Source organism: Lithobates pipiens, unplaced genomic scaffold, assembly GCF_037356315.1.
Source record: "Lithobates pipiens isolate NorthernLeopardFrog02 unplaced genomic scaffold, aLitPip1_a1.2 Scaffold_23, whole genome shotgun sequence".
In the NCBI taxonomy this organism is placed as follows: Eukaryota; Metazoa; Chordata; class Amphibia; order Anura; family Ranidae; genus Lithobates; species Lithobates pipiens.
Window position 1 is genome coordinate 192,941,411 of NW_027507785.1, and position 16,985 is coordinate 192,958,395.

Here is a 16,985-nt window from a genome sequence, read left to right on the forward strand (position 1 = left end):
TTACAATTATCACACAAGCATCACAGTAAACAGGGGCTCTATCATGAAGTTATCATGAATGTATCATGACTTTGTCACATGGCTGTTGAGTGCTGGCTTAGTTAACTTATGGCTGTATTGCACATAACTACATATAACAGACTGTAACAGTACAACCATAACAAAGTCAGCACCCAAAAGCAATGTAACACAGAGCCATGACAGAGACCCTGCTGTGCTGCCTGATGTGATGATTGTACCCTGCTGTGAGATATATAATAGGACACAGTGAGTATTCTTTCGTCTATTTCCCACTCACTGTGTCCAGTGCAGCCACGATCTTGTCCCTCTGTTGTGCTCCCCTCCTGAGCCCCTGCATTGACCAGATGAGGCGGAAGCAGGGAAGAGTTTAGAAAATTGTTTTTTTTTTTTTTTTTAAATGCAGTAACAAATTGTTTGATACCCGGGCCCCACTATGTAGCTGATCTGGGCAGTCCCAGTACATCAGGGCTGATTGTACTGCCATATCAGCGGCCCTGCCCAGAGGCAGAGACATGATGGGACTTGTAGTTTTGCAACAGCTGGAGGTGCGCTAATTGCATATCCCTGATGTACAGTATATCTTTTTATTAAGTAATAACAATGACCTATGTTGCCTAAGTCTTATGCCTAATACACACAATAAAAATATCGGACTAACTATTTTCTGTGTGTTTTTTTTTTTTTTTGTTTTGTGTTTTTTAGGCTGGCCAAATGTTATATGACTTTTTTTGTACAATTTTCCTTTAGATTTAACAAAATTATATAATATAAGGTCAAACCAAACCAAAACAATCTGTATGCAGTCAGGCAGGCCCTTGCTCTACATAGTTGAAGGTAAATATAATGAAACTTGTATAATAATGTATTTCCAGCTTAACTAGTTGCTGACCGTCGGCCAGGCGGCGCACCTATTGTGGCGGGAGGCCGTCATATGACGGCCTCCCGTTTAAACAGGGAATGCGCGCGCATCCCTGTTTCTTCGGTGGCGGCGTGTCACGGAGACACCGCTCGCCACCGAAGGGGGTCAACAACCATTCGTTATGGCTGTTTACCACGTGATCGGCCGTGATGAAGTCACGGCCGATCACAGATGGTCACACCCCGAACGTGCACGGCGCATGCGCGCTGCGCGTGCACGTCGGTGGCGGCGTGTTCCCCGGGAACACTGCTCGTCACCGACGCTGGTAAACAGCCATTGGCCGGCTGTTTACCCACGTGATCGGCTGTGATCCTTTCACAGCCGATCACAAAAATGTAAACAATCTGCGGTAACGGGATGTTACCGGGTTCTCCTCCTCACACACCGATCGTGTGTGAGGAGGAGATTGCGGTAACATCTCGTTACCGCATACAGTGTACACCAATCATACTGATTGCCCCCCCCCCCAATAAAGAGGACCTGTCACCACCCCTCATAGTACCTGTCAATCACAGTCCATCAGAGTACCTGTCACAGTCCATCAGAGTATATGAGTACCTGTCAGCCCATCAGAGTACCCGAGTACCTGTCACAGCCCATCAGAGTACCCGAGTACCTGTCACGGCCCATCAGAGTACCCGAGTACCTGTCACGGCCCATCAGGGTACCCGAGTACCTGTCACGGCACATCAGGGTACCCGAGTACCTGTCACGGCCCATCAGGGTACCCGAGTACCTGTCACGGCCCATCAGGGTACCCGAGTACCTGTCACGGCCCATCAGGGTACCCGAGTACCTGTCACGGCCCATCAGGGTACCCGAGTACCTGTCACGGCCCATCAGGGTACCCGAGTACCTGTCACGGCCCATCAGGGTACCCGAGTACCTGTCACGGCCCATCAGGGTACCCGAGTACCTGTCACGGCCCATCAGGGTACCCGAGTACCTGTCACGGCCCATCAGGGTACCCGAGTACCTGTCACGGCCCATCAGGGTACCCGAGTACCTGTCACGGCCCATCAGGGTACCCGAGTACCTGTCACGGCCCATCAGGGTACCCGAGTACCTGTCACGGCCCATCAGGGTACCCGAGTACCTGTCACGGCCCATCAGGGTACCCGAGTACCTGTCACGGCCCATCAGGGTACCCGAGTACCTGTCACGGCCCATCAGGGTACCCGAGTACCTGTCACGGCCCATCAGGGTACCCGAGTACCTGTCACGGCCCATCAGGGTACCCGAGTACCTGTCACGGCCCATCAGGGTACCCGAGTACCTGTCACGGCCCATCAGGGTACCCGAGTACCTGTCACGGCCCATCAGGGTACCCGAGTACCTGTCACGGCCCATCAGGGTACCCGAGTACCTGTCACGGCCCATCAGGGTACCCGAGTACCTGTCACGGCCCATCAGGGTACCCGAGTACCTGTCACGGCCCATCAGGGTACCCGAGTACCTGTCACGGCCCATCAGGGTACCCGAGTACCTGTCACGGCCCATCAGGGTACCCGAGTACCTGTCACGGCCCATCAGGGTACCCGAGTACCTGTCACGGCCCATCAGGGTACCCGAGTACCTGTCACGGCCCATCAGGGTACCCGAGTACCTGTCACGGCCCATCAGGGTACCCGAGTACCTGTCACGGCCCATCAGGGTACCCGAGTACCTGTCACGGCCCATCAGGGTACCCGAGTACCTGTCACGGCCCATCAGGGTACCCGAGTACCTGTCACGGCCCATCAGGGTACCCGAGTACCTGTCACGGCCCATCAGGGTACCCGAGTACCTGTCACGGCCCATCAGGGTACCCGAGTACCTGTCACGGCCCATCAGGGTACCCGAGTACCTGTCACGGCCCATCTGGGTACCCGAGTACCTGTCACGGCCCATCTGGGTACCCGAGTACCTGTCACGGCCCATCTGGGTACCCGAGTACCTGTCACGGCCCATCTGAGTACCCGAGTACCTGTCACGGCCCATCTGAGTACCCGAGTACCTGTCACGGCCCATCTGAGTACCCGAGTACCTGTCACGGCCCATCTGAGTACCCGAGTACCTGTCACGGCCCATCTGAGTACCCGAGTACCTGTCACGGTCCATCTGAGTACCCGAGTACCTGTCACGGTCCATCTGAGTACCCGAGTACCTGTCACGGTCCATCTGAGTACCCGTCACCAGGCCATCAGAGTACCCGAGTACCCGTCACCAGGCCATCAGAGTACCCGAGTACCTGTCACCAGGCCATCAGAGTACCCGAGTACCTGTCACCAGGCCATGTCTCATAGAATATATGTTGGGGTGTTTGCTTTCCAAAATGGGGTCATTTTGTGGGTAATTTCACTGTCCTGGTGGTCCAGGACCTTCAAAAGTGTGATGGGTAGGAATGAAATGAGATGTGTCATTTATGCTCCTAGAACGCCTGAACGTACTACTTCAATGTTCGGCCTCTCTATGTGGCCAGGCTGTGTAAAAGTCCTACACATGTGGTATCGCCATACTCGGGAGGAGTAGCAGAATGTATTTTGGGGTGTAATTTTTGCTATATACATGCTATGTGTTAGAAATATCTTATAAATTGACAATTTTGTGTAAAAAAAAATGCGTTTACATTTTTTTCCACATATTCCAAAAACTTCTGGAAAAAAATGAACCGTTCAAAAGACTCATTATGCCTCACAGATTATACGTTGGGGTGTTTGCTTTCCAAAATGGGGTAATTTTATGGAAAATTCCATTGTCCTGGTACTCCAGGGCCTTCAAAAGTGTAATAGGTGGTTGAGAAATGAGATGCGTAATTTTTGCTCGTAGAACGTCTGAAGGTACTACATCAATGTTAGTGCTCTGTATGTGGCCAGGCTGTGTAAAAGTCCTACACATGTGGTATCGCCGTACTCGGGAAGAGTAGCAGAATGTATTTTGGGGTGTAATTTGTTGTATGCATATGCTGTGTGTGAGAAATAACCTAATAATGACAATTTAGTAAAAAAAAATAAAAAAAAATAAAAAATCTTCATTTTGCAAAGAATTGTGGGAAAAAATGACAACTTAAAAAAACTCACCATGCTACTTACTTAATACCTTGGGATGTCTACTTTGTAAAAAGGGGTCATTTGGGGGGTATTTGTACTTTCCTGACTTGTTAGAAAAATTACTAATTAGCAAAAATTTATGACAGAAACGAAGAAAAAGGCATTTTTTTCACAAAATTTACGTTTTATTTTATTTATAGCACAAAAAATAAAAAACCTACTAGTGATTAAATACCACTAAAAGAAAGCTCTATTTGTGTGGAAAAAAGGACGCAAGTTTCATATGGATACAGTGTAGGATGACTGAGTAATTGTCATTCAAACTGTGAGAGCGCTGAAAGCTGAAAATTGGTCTGGTCAGGAAGGGGGTGTAACTGCACTGTACTGAGGTGGTTAAAGGGGTTGTGAAGGCATAAAGTTTTTTTTATTCTAAGATAAAAAGCCTTCTGTGTGCAGCAGCCTGTGTAATACTTACCTGAGCTCCCTCTTTATCCAGCAATGTCCACGAGTCCCTCGGCTATCCAGGACTTTCCCTCCCGATTGGCTGAGACACAGCAGCAAAGCTATTGGCTCCCACTGCTGTCAATCAAAGCCGATCAGGAGAGAGAGGGGGAGTGGGCCAAACTGCAGCTTTGTGTCTGAATGGACACATGGAGCTGCAGCTCGGGTGCCCCCATAGCAATCTGCTTGTTGTGGGGGCATTTAACAGAAGAGAGGGGACAGGAGCAGAAAGAGGGACCCAAGAAGAGGAGGATAGGGGCTGCTCTGTGCAAATCCACTGCACAGAGGAGGCAAGTATAACATGTTTGTAATAACAATCACTTTGTCTGATATTGAGAACCAATAGGTTACTAAAGTTACAGCAATTCTCGTAATACAGAATACCGCTTCGGAAGGCAAGCATTGTATTGTATTCTTTCTTTTCCGAGCATGCGTGGACTTGGTCACACTTTTTTCATTTTTTTTTTTTTTTTTTTTGTACAAATACTAATTACTCAAAAATCATTAGCTCTGTTATCGTACGAGAAACATTTTTGTGCTTGTCCCTTTTGGATATTTTCAAATGACCTGTTGTGATCATGAGAAATGTCCCTTGTGCTTGTGGCTTCTTGTCTATTTAAAATCTTCAGTCCTCTGCCCCCCCCCCCCCCCCACACACACACACAGCGGTAATCTTTCAGTTCTGCAAGAGTTAATATAATTGCTGGGCCTGGCATAAGCCTTTTTCAAGAGTGCCGCTTATGCCCACCCTTTTCAACCCCTGCTCCATTCATAGAAGCTGTACTATAGCTTCCATCAGTGAAATGGAGGACAGGTGAATGAATAAAGGTTCTGCCTTTTACATCCTTAGAGCTCTCCATTGATCAAAGCTATTGTACAGCTTCTATGCATGGAGGAGGGAAGTGGAAAGAGTGGGCACAGTCGTAACTTGGTGAGTGCCTATGACAAGTCCAGTGGCTGAATTAATTACCACTGCTTGGTGTATGGAGGGGGGGAGGGGGAGGACTGAGGATGTCAATAAGACAAGAAGCCACCAGCACAAGGGACATTTCTCATTGAGTATAAGGACCATTATTTATGCCAAATGAAAAAAAAATGTAGGCTTTAATATTTAGTCTACCTAACACTGGTATACATATGAAACCTGGTATATGTATAAGACCTGTAAAATTTACTTACACAGCCAGATGAATCCAAGCCTGAGGTCCGTTACGATGCACAGCTGGTGCTTACAAAGCAGATGGTTGCAGAGTTCCTGAAATTTCTCGAAGATACTGATTGGAATGCTGGTCCTCTTGATGAAGCTTTGGGTGAGACCTTGGTCAGATTCAGACCTCACAATGAAGAAGAATGGAGCTGGAAGTTTGAGGACTACCTAGGAATTGATCCTTTCAGTGCATTCATGGTAAGGTGTTTACAATAATCTGCTGTGTAATGAGTGATATAACTGTTTAACCACTTCCCACCCGGCCACTGCATATAAACGGCCAGGTGGGAGCTCTCTAGTCCTGACAGGACGTTCCTGAACGTCATGTCAAAGAAGCGGGATCGCGCGGGCGCGCTCCCGCGCAGCTGCGCGATCCCGGTGCGCGCGTGTCCCCCGCACACGCCGCATCTCGGATCGGCAGGAGAGCAATGTCATTTGCCCTCCTGATCCGCACGATGGCTGTGTCTAATCACAGCCATCGTAAGTAAACAAAGGGGGATGGGCGGCAGACAACCGGTGATCGCGCCGCCACGTGCCCGCGCAGCGGCGCGATCCCGATCTGCCTGAGACCCCCGGAGACCGGAGAGAAAAATACAACAGGAGGGCCATGTGATTGGCCCTCCTGATCACATGACGACTGTGTCCAATCACAGTCGTCATGTAATGTAAATAGAGAGTTGTAACTGCTCTCATCTCTTCCTCTCCTCACACAGAACCTGTCAGTGAGGAGAGGAAGAGAAATCTTTGCTTCAGCCGGGAAGATCAGTGAGTTTTCTAGCTGTTTGTCTGCTGTTTACCCACTGATCTCCCAGCTAGTGTCCCCAAAAACACAGTGTCCCCAAAAACACAGTGTCCCCAAAAACACCTGGCACATCGGCCCGCCATCTGACACATCAGCCACCCGCCATCACCAGGCGCACCTGCCCGCCATCACCAGGCGCATCTGACCCGTCATCACCAGGCGCATCTGACCCGCCATCACCAGGCGCATCTGCCCCGCCATCACCAGGCGCATCTGCCCCGCCATCACCAGGCGCATCTGCCCCGCCATCACCAGGCGCATCTGCCCCGCCATCACCAGGCGCATCTGCCCCGCCATCACCAGGCGCATCTGCCCCGCCATCACCAGGCGCATCTGCCCCGCCATCACCAGGCGCATCTGCCCGGCCATCACCAGGCGCATCTGACCCGCCATCACCAGGCGCATCTGCCGCCCGCCATCACCAGGCGCATCTGCCGCCCGCCATCACCAGGCGCATCTGCCGCCCGCCATCACCAGGCGCATCTGCCGCCCGCCATCACCAGGCGCATCTGCCGCCCGCCATCACCAGGCGCATCTGCCGCCCGCCATCACCAGGCGCATCTGCCGCCCGCCATCACCAGGCGCATCTGCCGCCCGCCATCACCAGGCGCATCTGCCGCCCGCCATCACCAGGCGCATCTGCCGCCCGCCATCACCAGGCGCATCTGCCGCCCGCCATCACCAGGCGCATCTGCCGCCCGCCATCACCAGGCGCATCTGCCGCCCGCCATCACCAGGCCCATCTGCCGCCCGCCATCACCAGGCCCATCTGCCGCCCGCCATCACCAGGCCCATCTGCCGCCCGCCATCACCAGGCCCATCTGCCGCCCGCCATCACCAGGCCCATCTGCCGCCCGCCATCACCAGGCCCATCTGCCGCCCGCCATCACCAGGCCCATCTGCCGCCCGCCATCACCAGGCCCATCTGCCGCCCGCCATCACCAGGCCCATCTGCCGCCCGCCATCACCAGGCCCATCTGCCTCCCGCCATCACCAGGCCCATCTGCCGCCCGCCATCACCAGGCCCATCTGCCGCCCGCCATCACCAGGCCCATCTGCCGCCCGCCATCACCAGGCCCATCTGCCGCCCGCCATCACCAGGCCCATCTGCCGCCCGCCATCACCAGGCCCATCTGCCGCCCGCCATCACCAGGCCCATCTGCCGCCCGCCATCACCAGGCCCATCTGCCGCCCGCCATCACCAGGCCCATCTGCCGCCCGCCATCACCAGGCCCATCTGCCGCCCGCCATCACCAGGCCCATCTGCCGCCCGCCATCACCAGGCCCATCTGCCGCCCGCCATCACCAGGCCCATCTGCCGCCCGCCATCACCAGGCCCATCTGCCGCCCGCCATCACCAGGCCCATCTGCCGCCCGCCATCACCAGGCCCATCTGCCGCCCGCCATCACCAGGCCCATCTGACGCCCGCCATCACCAGGCCCATCTGCCGCCCGCCATCACCAGGCCCATCTGCCGCCCGCCATCACCAGGCCCATCTGACGCCCGCCATCACCAGGCCCATCTGACGCCCGCCATCACCAGGCCCATCTGCCGCCCGCCATCACCAGGCCCATCTGACGCCCGCCATCACCAGGCCCATCTGACGCCCGCCATCACCAGGCCCATCTGACGCCCGCCATCACCAGGCCCATCTGACGCCCGCCATCACCAGGCTCATCTGACGCCCGCCATCACCAGGCTCATCTGACGCCCGCCATCATCCGCCATCAGGCACATCTGACGCCCGCCATCAGGCACATCTGACGCCCGCCATCATCCGCCATCAGGCACATCTGACGCCCGCCATCATCCGCCATCAGGCACATCTGACGCCCGCCATCATCCGCCATCAGGCACATCTGACGCCCGCCATCATCCGCCATCAGGCACATCTGACGCCCGCCATCATCCGCCATCAGGCACATCTGACGCCCGCCATCATCCGCCATCAGGCACATCTGACGCCCGCCATCATCCGCCATCAGGCACATCTGACGCCCGCCATCATCCGCCATCAGGCACATCTGACGCCCGCCATCATCCGCCATCAGGCACATCTGACGCCCGCCATCATCCGCCATCAGGCACATCTGACGCCCGCCATCAGGCACATCTGACGCCCGCCATCAGGCACATCTGACGCCCGCCATCAGGCACATCTGACGCCCGCCATCAGGCACATCTGACGCCCGCCATCAGGCACATCTGACGCCCGCCATCTGACATCTTCCGCCCGCCATCTGACATCTGCCTGTCAACATGACTAAAAGGTCGTACAGCGCAGAGGAGGCTTTCCAGATGCTCCAGAGTATGTCGGACGAGAGTAGCGGGGAACTCTCTCCGTCAGACTCGGATAGCGATTATGAGCCAGTGGAAAGCAGTGGCTCCGAGATGGAAACCGAGGAAGATAGAATCCTAACAAGGAGAAACGGGAGAAATGAGCAGGCGCAGACATCAAACAGCAGCGCACCACTCCAGGATGATATGCAGGCATCCACCAGCAGCGCAGCACTCCGGGATAGGCAGGCATCCACCAGCAGTTCTGCAACCTTCCTTGAAGATAGGCCAGATACTAGCAACGGAGCATCCCATCAACGAGGCAGTGCCCATACTAGCCTTCCAGATGTTCTGCTGTATCCAACATGGCTGCCCGATACGTCAGTAGAACCTGTTATTCCCCTTTTTACATCCCAGCCAGGCCCTCAGATACAGACGGAAAATGTAACCCCACTTTATTATTTTCATTTATTTTTTACCAATGATCTCCTAACTGACATTGTGGAGCAATGTAATCTATATGCCAGCCAACATATAGCCAACAATCCCAGTTCCTCCTATGCCCGTCCTTTTTTTTGGAAACCCCTCACCATGGAAGAATTTAAAATTTTCCTTGGCCTAACCCTCAACATGGGGCTAACAAAAAAAAATGAAGTCCATTCCTACTGGTCTACCCAACCTATCCACCACATGCCGGTCTATTCATCAATTATGCCCAGAAACCGTTATGAGATGATCATGAGATTTTTACATTTCAATAACAATGCCCAATGCCTCCCTCGAAATCATCCCAGTTATGATAAATTATTCAAAATTCGGCCCCTAATCAATTTTTTTTCCGCCAGTTTCAAACAGATGTTTACCCCTGATAAAAATATTTGTGTGGATGAATCCCTATTACACTTCACTGGGCGACTTGCAATACAACAATACATGCCCAGTAAAAGAGCCAGACGTGGGGTAAAATTTTATAAGGCGTGTGACAGGGCCACGGGTTACACATATGACTTCATAATTTATGAGGGAAAAGACAGACAGCTAAACCCCCCTGGATGCCCTACCTACATGGGAACAAGTGGCAAAATTGTCTGGCAGCTGATCCAACCATTGCTTGGGAAAGGTTACCACCTATATGTAGACAATTTCTACACAAGTCTCCCACTTTTCCGCCATCTATACCTAAAGCAGACTGTGGCCTGTGGAACAGCACGGACCAACCGCAAAGGTTTCCCACAGATATTGGTCACCAAGAAATTAAAACAGGGTGAAATGGCCAGTATGCGGACTGACGAGGTACTAGCGGTGAAGTGGAGAGATAAAAAAAGAGATGTCTACATCCTTTCCACAATACACAATGACACCTTGGTGGAACTGCAAAGAAGAAAAGGCCCCATCCAGAAGCCAAAATGTATCCACGAGTATAACTTATACATGGGGGGGGTGGATATGAATGACCAGATGATGCAGCCCTACTTGGCCACCAGGAGATCAGTGTTTTGGTACAAGAAAGTCGCCGTTTATTTGATGCAATTGGCCATGTTCAATTCTTATATTATTTTTTCTAAGAGCACCCAAAGTTCCCTGACCTATCTAAGATTCCAAGAAGATGTCATCACAGCCCTTGTCTATCCCCATGGCCAACCCACTCAACTAATTCGGTCTGATGCAGTAGCCAGACTCCATGAAAGGCACTTTCCCGACATCCTCCCTCCTACCCAAACAGGTCGCAAACCCCAAAAAAGATGCCGTGTGTGTACAAGTAGAGGAATTCGCCGTGACACCCGATACTACTGTCCAGACTGTCCCTCCCAGCCAGGCCTCTGCATTGGAACTTGCTATCGAAGCTATCATACTTCACTAAACTATTAGTAAAGTGAAGATGATTTCTTTCCAGTATCCACTTTCTGCCATTTCTGTGTATGACCCGGACTGTTAAATGACTATGCCTCTGCCAAACATATTTCTGCCTTCAACGTGAATTGACCTCGGCCTGTTAAATGACCATGCTTTTTGCCTGCCTCCTGAACTGATCATTTGCCCTGCCACTGTACAGCACAGGGGTCTCACATGTGAGGGGCTCCAGAAAAAGTTTTCCGAGTGGAGAAAACCTTTTTCTCCAGGTTTTTCGTTTTCTCGGATTAGGGTCTGGAGACTCGGAGGCTTCGTAGAGATTTGGGTGGGAAGAAGCCTCTACCCCTGTCCTCGGGTCTTACCTGACCAAGGCCCAATGTACAAAGTGCCGCCTGCTGCCACCTAAACTGGCCATGCCTGTGCCTGCCACCTGAACTGGACATGCCTATGCCTGAACTGCCTGCTAAACCTTGGACTGTACTGAACCATGTTCATAATTTTCCATATCTGTCTGCTGCCTGGACAATTCCTGGACATTTGCTCTGGCTGTCTAGAAAATGCTTTGACTGCTCTGGAACGGTGTCCCTGTCTGCTAAAACCACAGGTGAGCCTTTTTTTTACCCTTTGCTCAGCAGAATGTATTTTGGTGTGTAATTCTTGGTGTGTACATGCTATATGTTAGAAGCCTGAAGGTGGTACTTGTATGTTGGGCTTCTGTATGCGGCCAGGCTGTGGAAAAGTCTGACACATGGGGTATCGCCATACTCAGGACGAGTAGCAGAATGTATTTTGGGGTGTCATTTTGGCTATGTACATGTTATGTGTTAGATCTTCTAAATTGACAACTTTGTGAAAAAAAAATAGGTTTTTATTTTCTTTCCACATTTTCCAAAAAATTGTGGAAAGAAATTACATGTTCAAAAGACTCATTATGCCTCATAGAATATACATTAGGTTGTTTTCTTTCCAAAATGGGGTCACTTTGTGGGTAATTCCATTGTTCTGGTGCTCCAGGGCCTTCAAAAATGTAATAGGTACTCAGGAAATGAAATGTGTAATTTATGCCTTTAGAACGCCTGATGGTGCTATATGGATGTTGGGCCTCTGTATGTTGCTAGGCTGTGGAAAAGTCTGACACATGGGGTATCGCCATACTCAGGACGAGTAGCAGAATGAATTTTGGGGTGTCATTTTGGCTATGTACATGTTATGTGTTAGAAAGATCTTCTAAATTGACAACTTTGTGAAAAAAAAATAGGTTTTCATTTTCTTTCCACGTTTTCCAAAAACTTGTGGAAAGAAATTATATGTTCAAAACACTCATTATGCCTCACAGAATATACATTGGGTTGTTTTCTTTCCAAAATGGGGTCACTTTGTGGGTAATTCCATTGTCCTGGTGCTCCAGGGCCTTCAAAAATGTAATAGGTACTCAGGAAATGAAATGTGTTTCATGTGTTGAAATGTGTTAATTTATGCCTTTAGAACGCCTGATGGTGCTACATGGATGTTGGGCCTCTGTATGTGGCCAGGCTGTGGAAAAGTCTGACACATGGGGTATCTCCATACTCAGGACGAATAGCAGAATGTATTTTGGGGTGTAATTGCAATTATGCCTGCACCATGTGTGAGAAATAACTTGTAAATATGATAATTTCGTGAAAAAAAAAATATATATATATATATTTCTTAATTTTCCAAAGCATTGTGGGGAAAAAATTGCAACTTCAAAAAATTCACTACGCCTCTTACCAATTACCGCAGACTGTCTTCTTTCCAAAAAGGGGTCATTTGGGGGGTTATTGTACTGTCCTGACATTTTAGGGCCTCAAGAACTGAGATAGGCCATCAGTGCATTAGGATTGATACATTTTCAATTATGCATAGCATGGCTTGTAGGCTCTATAACTTTCACACAAACCAATGATCATACACTTATCAGGATTTTTTTTACCAAAGACATGTAGTAGAATACATTTTGGCCTAAATTTTCGCCAAAATTAGATTTTTTTGGTTTCTTTTAAAAGAGAAAGTAGAAAATTTTGTTTTTTTTTCAAAAAATTCGCTCTTTTTTCGCTTATATTACAAAAAATAATAAATGAAGTGGTGAATAAATACCACCAAAAGAAAGCTCTATTTGTGTGAACAAAATGATAAAAAATTCATTTGGTTACAGTGTAGCATGACTGAGTAATTGTCATTCAAAGTAAGAGAGCACTGAAAGCTGAAAATTGGTCTGGGAAGGAAGGGGGTTTAAGTGTCCTGTATTGAGGTGGTTAAAGAATAAAGACGGCTTTTTAATTAAAGCATAACTTTTTGAAAAGTGGAAGAGATTTAGCTCTATGATTATGTGCCTGTAAGCGTGAACTGCATCAGTTCTCCGTTCATTTCTGTTGTACTGCTTTTACAAACGAATAAAGAAGTTTGGAAATAGCTGGTATGCAGTCATCCAGTTTTCTTGCAAGGAGGTTTAACCACTTCATGTTTAAATTTGTACATTAACCTTTTCTTGCACAATACTGTACTCTGTGCCAAAGGAAAGTTAGTGTAGCCCTCACCTTTGACAGCTAGTAGTTGACACTGTAGCTGCTAGTTGTCAACCAAAGGGTCACTGACTACTCTGGCCCTCATTGATCAGAAACGATTTAGAGTGGTTCCCAAGAATATGATCATTATTCTATAATATATAATTAGGGCTGCAACTAACGTTTATTTTCCTAATTATTTGGTAAATTATTGTTTTGCTTTTAATTAAGTAAAAATCTCAATATGGCTTTTTGTTTTTTTTCTTGTATTCGTGGGTTGTGAAGGTAACCACCTGCATTGCAGCATTTCATGTAAAAATGCTATCATGCCTTAAACTAAAAAAAATTGGGAGAACGATCGTCCGATTTTTCCTCGTAGTTTCACAGCAAATCAGAACCGATGAACAAAAAATTAGGACAAAGGCTTCGCCTTTAGTATGCACACTTTTTTTGCACAGTTACTTTGTTAGCCATTTTCAGAATGCATTTTTTGCAGATTGTGCAATTTTTAGTTAATATGTTTTAAGAAAAATATTCTTGAATATCTCTAGGCAGTAGTCACTATAAATAACCAGCTTTATGGTTGGGGAACAAAATATCTGATTCACACTCAGAATAACAAAAGGTGTGTGTGTGTGTAATATTGCACAGTATCTTAACAGTGAGTACACCCCTCAGATTATTGTCGCATGAAAAGATACAATAAAATATTTACAACAATGAAGAAATGACACTTTGCTACAATATAAAGTAGTGAGTGTACAGCTTGAATAACAGTGTAAATTTTCTGTTCCCTCAAAATAACTCAAAATACAGCCATTAAAGGTGTTGTAAACCCTTGTTTTTTCACCTTAATGCATCCTATGTCCCACTCTGCGTGGCTCTTGATTGGCTAGTTTGATAGCAGCGCAGCCATTGTCTCCTTCTGTCAATCAAATCCAATGACGCGGGTGCCTCCTGGACTCGGACGCACACTCACAAGGTAACCCTCCAGGGAGAGAGCTTCTCCAAGTGGGTTATCTGATGTGGGGTGGAGCCCCGACATCCGCTAGGGACCCCAGAAGTTGAGGATCAGGGCCACTCTGTGCAAAACAAGCTGCACGGTGGAGGCAAGTATGACATGTTATGTAAAAAAACAAAAACAAAAAAAAAGCCTTTACAATCACTTTAATGTCTACAAAAGTGAGTATACCCCTAAGTTGGGCCTAATTAGACGTTTTTCCTTCCCGGTCTTATGCCCCGTACACATGATCGGACATTGATCGGACTTTCCGACAACAAAATCCATAGATTTTTTTCTGACGGATGTTGTCTCAAACTTGTCTTGCATACACACGGTCACACAAAGTTGGTCGGAAATTGTGAACGCCAAGAATGCGGTGACGTACAACACGTACGACGAGCCGAGAAAAAATCAAGTTCAATAGCCAGTGCGGCTCTTCCACTTGATTCTGAGCATCCGTGGAACTTTGTGCATTGGCATTGTGTACACACAATCGTAATTGCCGACAACAGATTTTGTTTTCGGAAAATTTGAGATCCAGAACTCAAATTTTGTGTGACAGAAAAAATCCGATGGAGCCTACACACGGTCGGAATTTCCGACCAAAAGCTCCCATCGAACATTTTCCATCGGAAAATCCGACCGGCACCTTATGGCAAAGAACTTTCTGAGGATCTGAAAAAAATTATTGCTCTACATAAAGATGGCCTAGGCTATAAGAAGATTGTCAGGACCCTGAAACTGAGCTGCAGCACAGTGCCCAAGACCATACAGCGGTTTAATAGGACAGGTTCCACTCAGAACAGGCCACGCCATGGTCAACCAAAGAGGTTGAGTGCCCGTGCTCAGCATTATATCCAGAGGTTGTCTTTGAGAAATAGACGTATGAGTGCTGCCAGCATTACTGCAGGGGTTGAGGAGGGGGAGGGGGGGGGGGTCGTCAGCCGGCCTGTCAGTGCTCAGACCATACGCTGCATCAAATTTGGTCTGCATGGCTGTCATCCCATAAGGAAGCCTCTGCTGAAGACAAGCAGACTAAGGACATGGCTTGCTGGAACCATGACTTGCTAGAACCATGACTTGCTAGAATCATGACTTGCTGGAACCATGTCCTGTGGTCTGATGAGACCAAGATAAAATTATTTGGTTCAGATAGTGTCAAGCATGTTTGGCGGCAACCCAGGTGAGGAGTACAAAGACAAGTGTGTCTTGCCTACAATCAAGCATTGTGGTGGGAGTGTCATGGTCTGGGGCTTCATGAGTGCTGCCAACACTGGGGAGCTACAGTTCATTGAGGGAACCATGAATGCCAACATGTACTGTGACATACTGAAGCAAAGCATGATCCCCCTCCCTTCGGAAACTGGGCTGCAGGGCAGTATTCCAACATAATGACCCTAAATACGCCTCCAAGACTGCCTTGCTAAAGAAACTAAGCATGTCTCCAGACCTAAACCCTATTGAGCATCTGTGAGGCATCCTCAAACGGAAGGTGGAGGAGCATAAGGTCTCTAACATACAACAGCTCCATGATGTCCTCATGGAGAAGTGTAAAAGGACTCCAGTGGCAACTTGTGACTCTCTGGTGAACTCCATGCCAAAGAGGGTTAAGGCAGTGATGGAAAATGGTGGCCACATAAAATATTAAAAAAATTGATAAATCCCGTTGCGCACAACCTCACCAGAAGGACCAGGCACAAACTATAGAAAGCTGCCCACATACAAAAGTGTTCTCTGCACTCACAAAGCGAACATGAAGGGGGGTGTTTTATGTGGCGCTAACTACCATATCACTCAATGTGTAATATCCAGATAATACAGATAATATAGATATATAAATGAGAAAATATAAAAAATTAATATAATACATTCATATAGTGCATAAAAAATATTAAAACTAGTGCAACCCAGTAAAGTGCATAAAGTATCAATACCAATAATAAAGTGCATCAAACATAATAATATGACAAAGTAGAATCAATCAATAAGTCCATGCATAAGTGCAAAAAGTGCAAATCGCATAAGAGGTATTTTTTCAAAAGAGCAATCTTAAAACATTCCAATAAGTTGAAAAATCCAGTGCAAAGTGCAAAAAATATATATAAAAATGTAAACAGTCTACTCAAAAACATGTGCAATCAGTTCCACAGATGATGATATCCATGCAAAGTGAATAGTGAGTGAGATATGCACCGTTCCTTAGACCTTCAGTGCTTTAAGTGCACCCCTTGTTTCCCCCAGCCTCTCACCTCTAATACAGGTCCCTAAGGACCGGATCACGCTTGAGGGGTGGTGGATGAACAATCTTCCACCTCTTATACAAACAACCTCTGGACCATCAGTTGTCACCTCCAATATCCGCACTCCGGTATCATATATAAGAGAGTAAGGGGGGTCTCCAATGAGTAGTACAGTTAAATAGGCTTTATTGATAAAAATATCCACACTTACATTAAAAGTAGAAATTCACAAACATAAACATTGATACTTCTGGTCTCGGCCACGGCCGGAAGTGACGAACGACACCAACTCCTCCCTGACGCGTGGGGCCCAATTTGGACATTTTCACTCTAGGGGTGTACTCACTTTTGTTGCCACTGATTTAGACATTAATGGTCGTGTGAGTTATTTTGAGGGTACGGCAAATTTCCACTGTTATACAAGCTGTACACTCACTACTTTACATTGTAGCAAAGTGTAATTTCTTCAAGAGGAAGTAAACCCTGACAGTGCATGCGCCGTAGACAGCGGTGCCTGTCTATTTGTAAATATCGCCTAAACTGTGTAGGTTTAGGAGATATTTCTTGGACCTACAGGTAAGCCTTAATCTAGGCTTACCTGTAGGTCAA

The 16,985-nt window shown here is 48.2% G+C and overlaps 1 protein-coding gene across 1 annotated transcript in view; it reads left to right on the forward strand.

The window, feature by feature from the left end:
• The window catches only part of CLCC1 (chloride channel CLIC like 1), a 123,843-nt gene that overhangs the window by 24,147 nt on the left and 82,711 nt on the right, over positions 1–16,985 (forward strand). Inside the window, exon 6 of the mRNA XM_077452698.1 lies at positions 5,654–5,875. Within this exon, the coding sequence (XP_077308824.1) occupies positions 5,654–5,875 (222 nt within the window). The remainder of the gene's footprint in view (positions 1–5,653; positions 5,876–16,985) is intronic.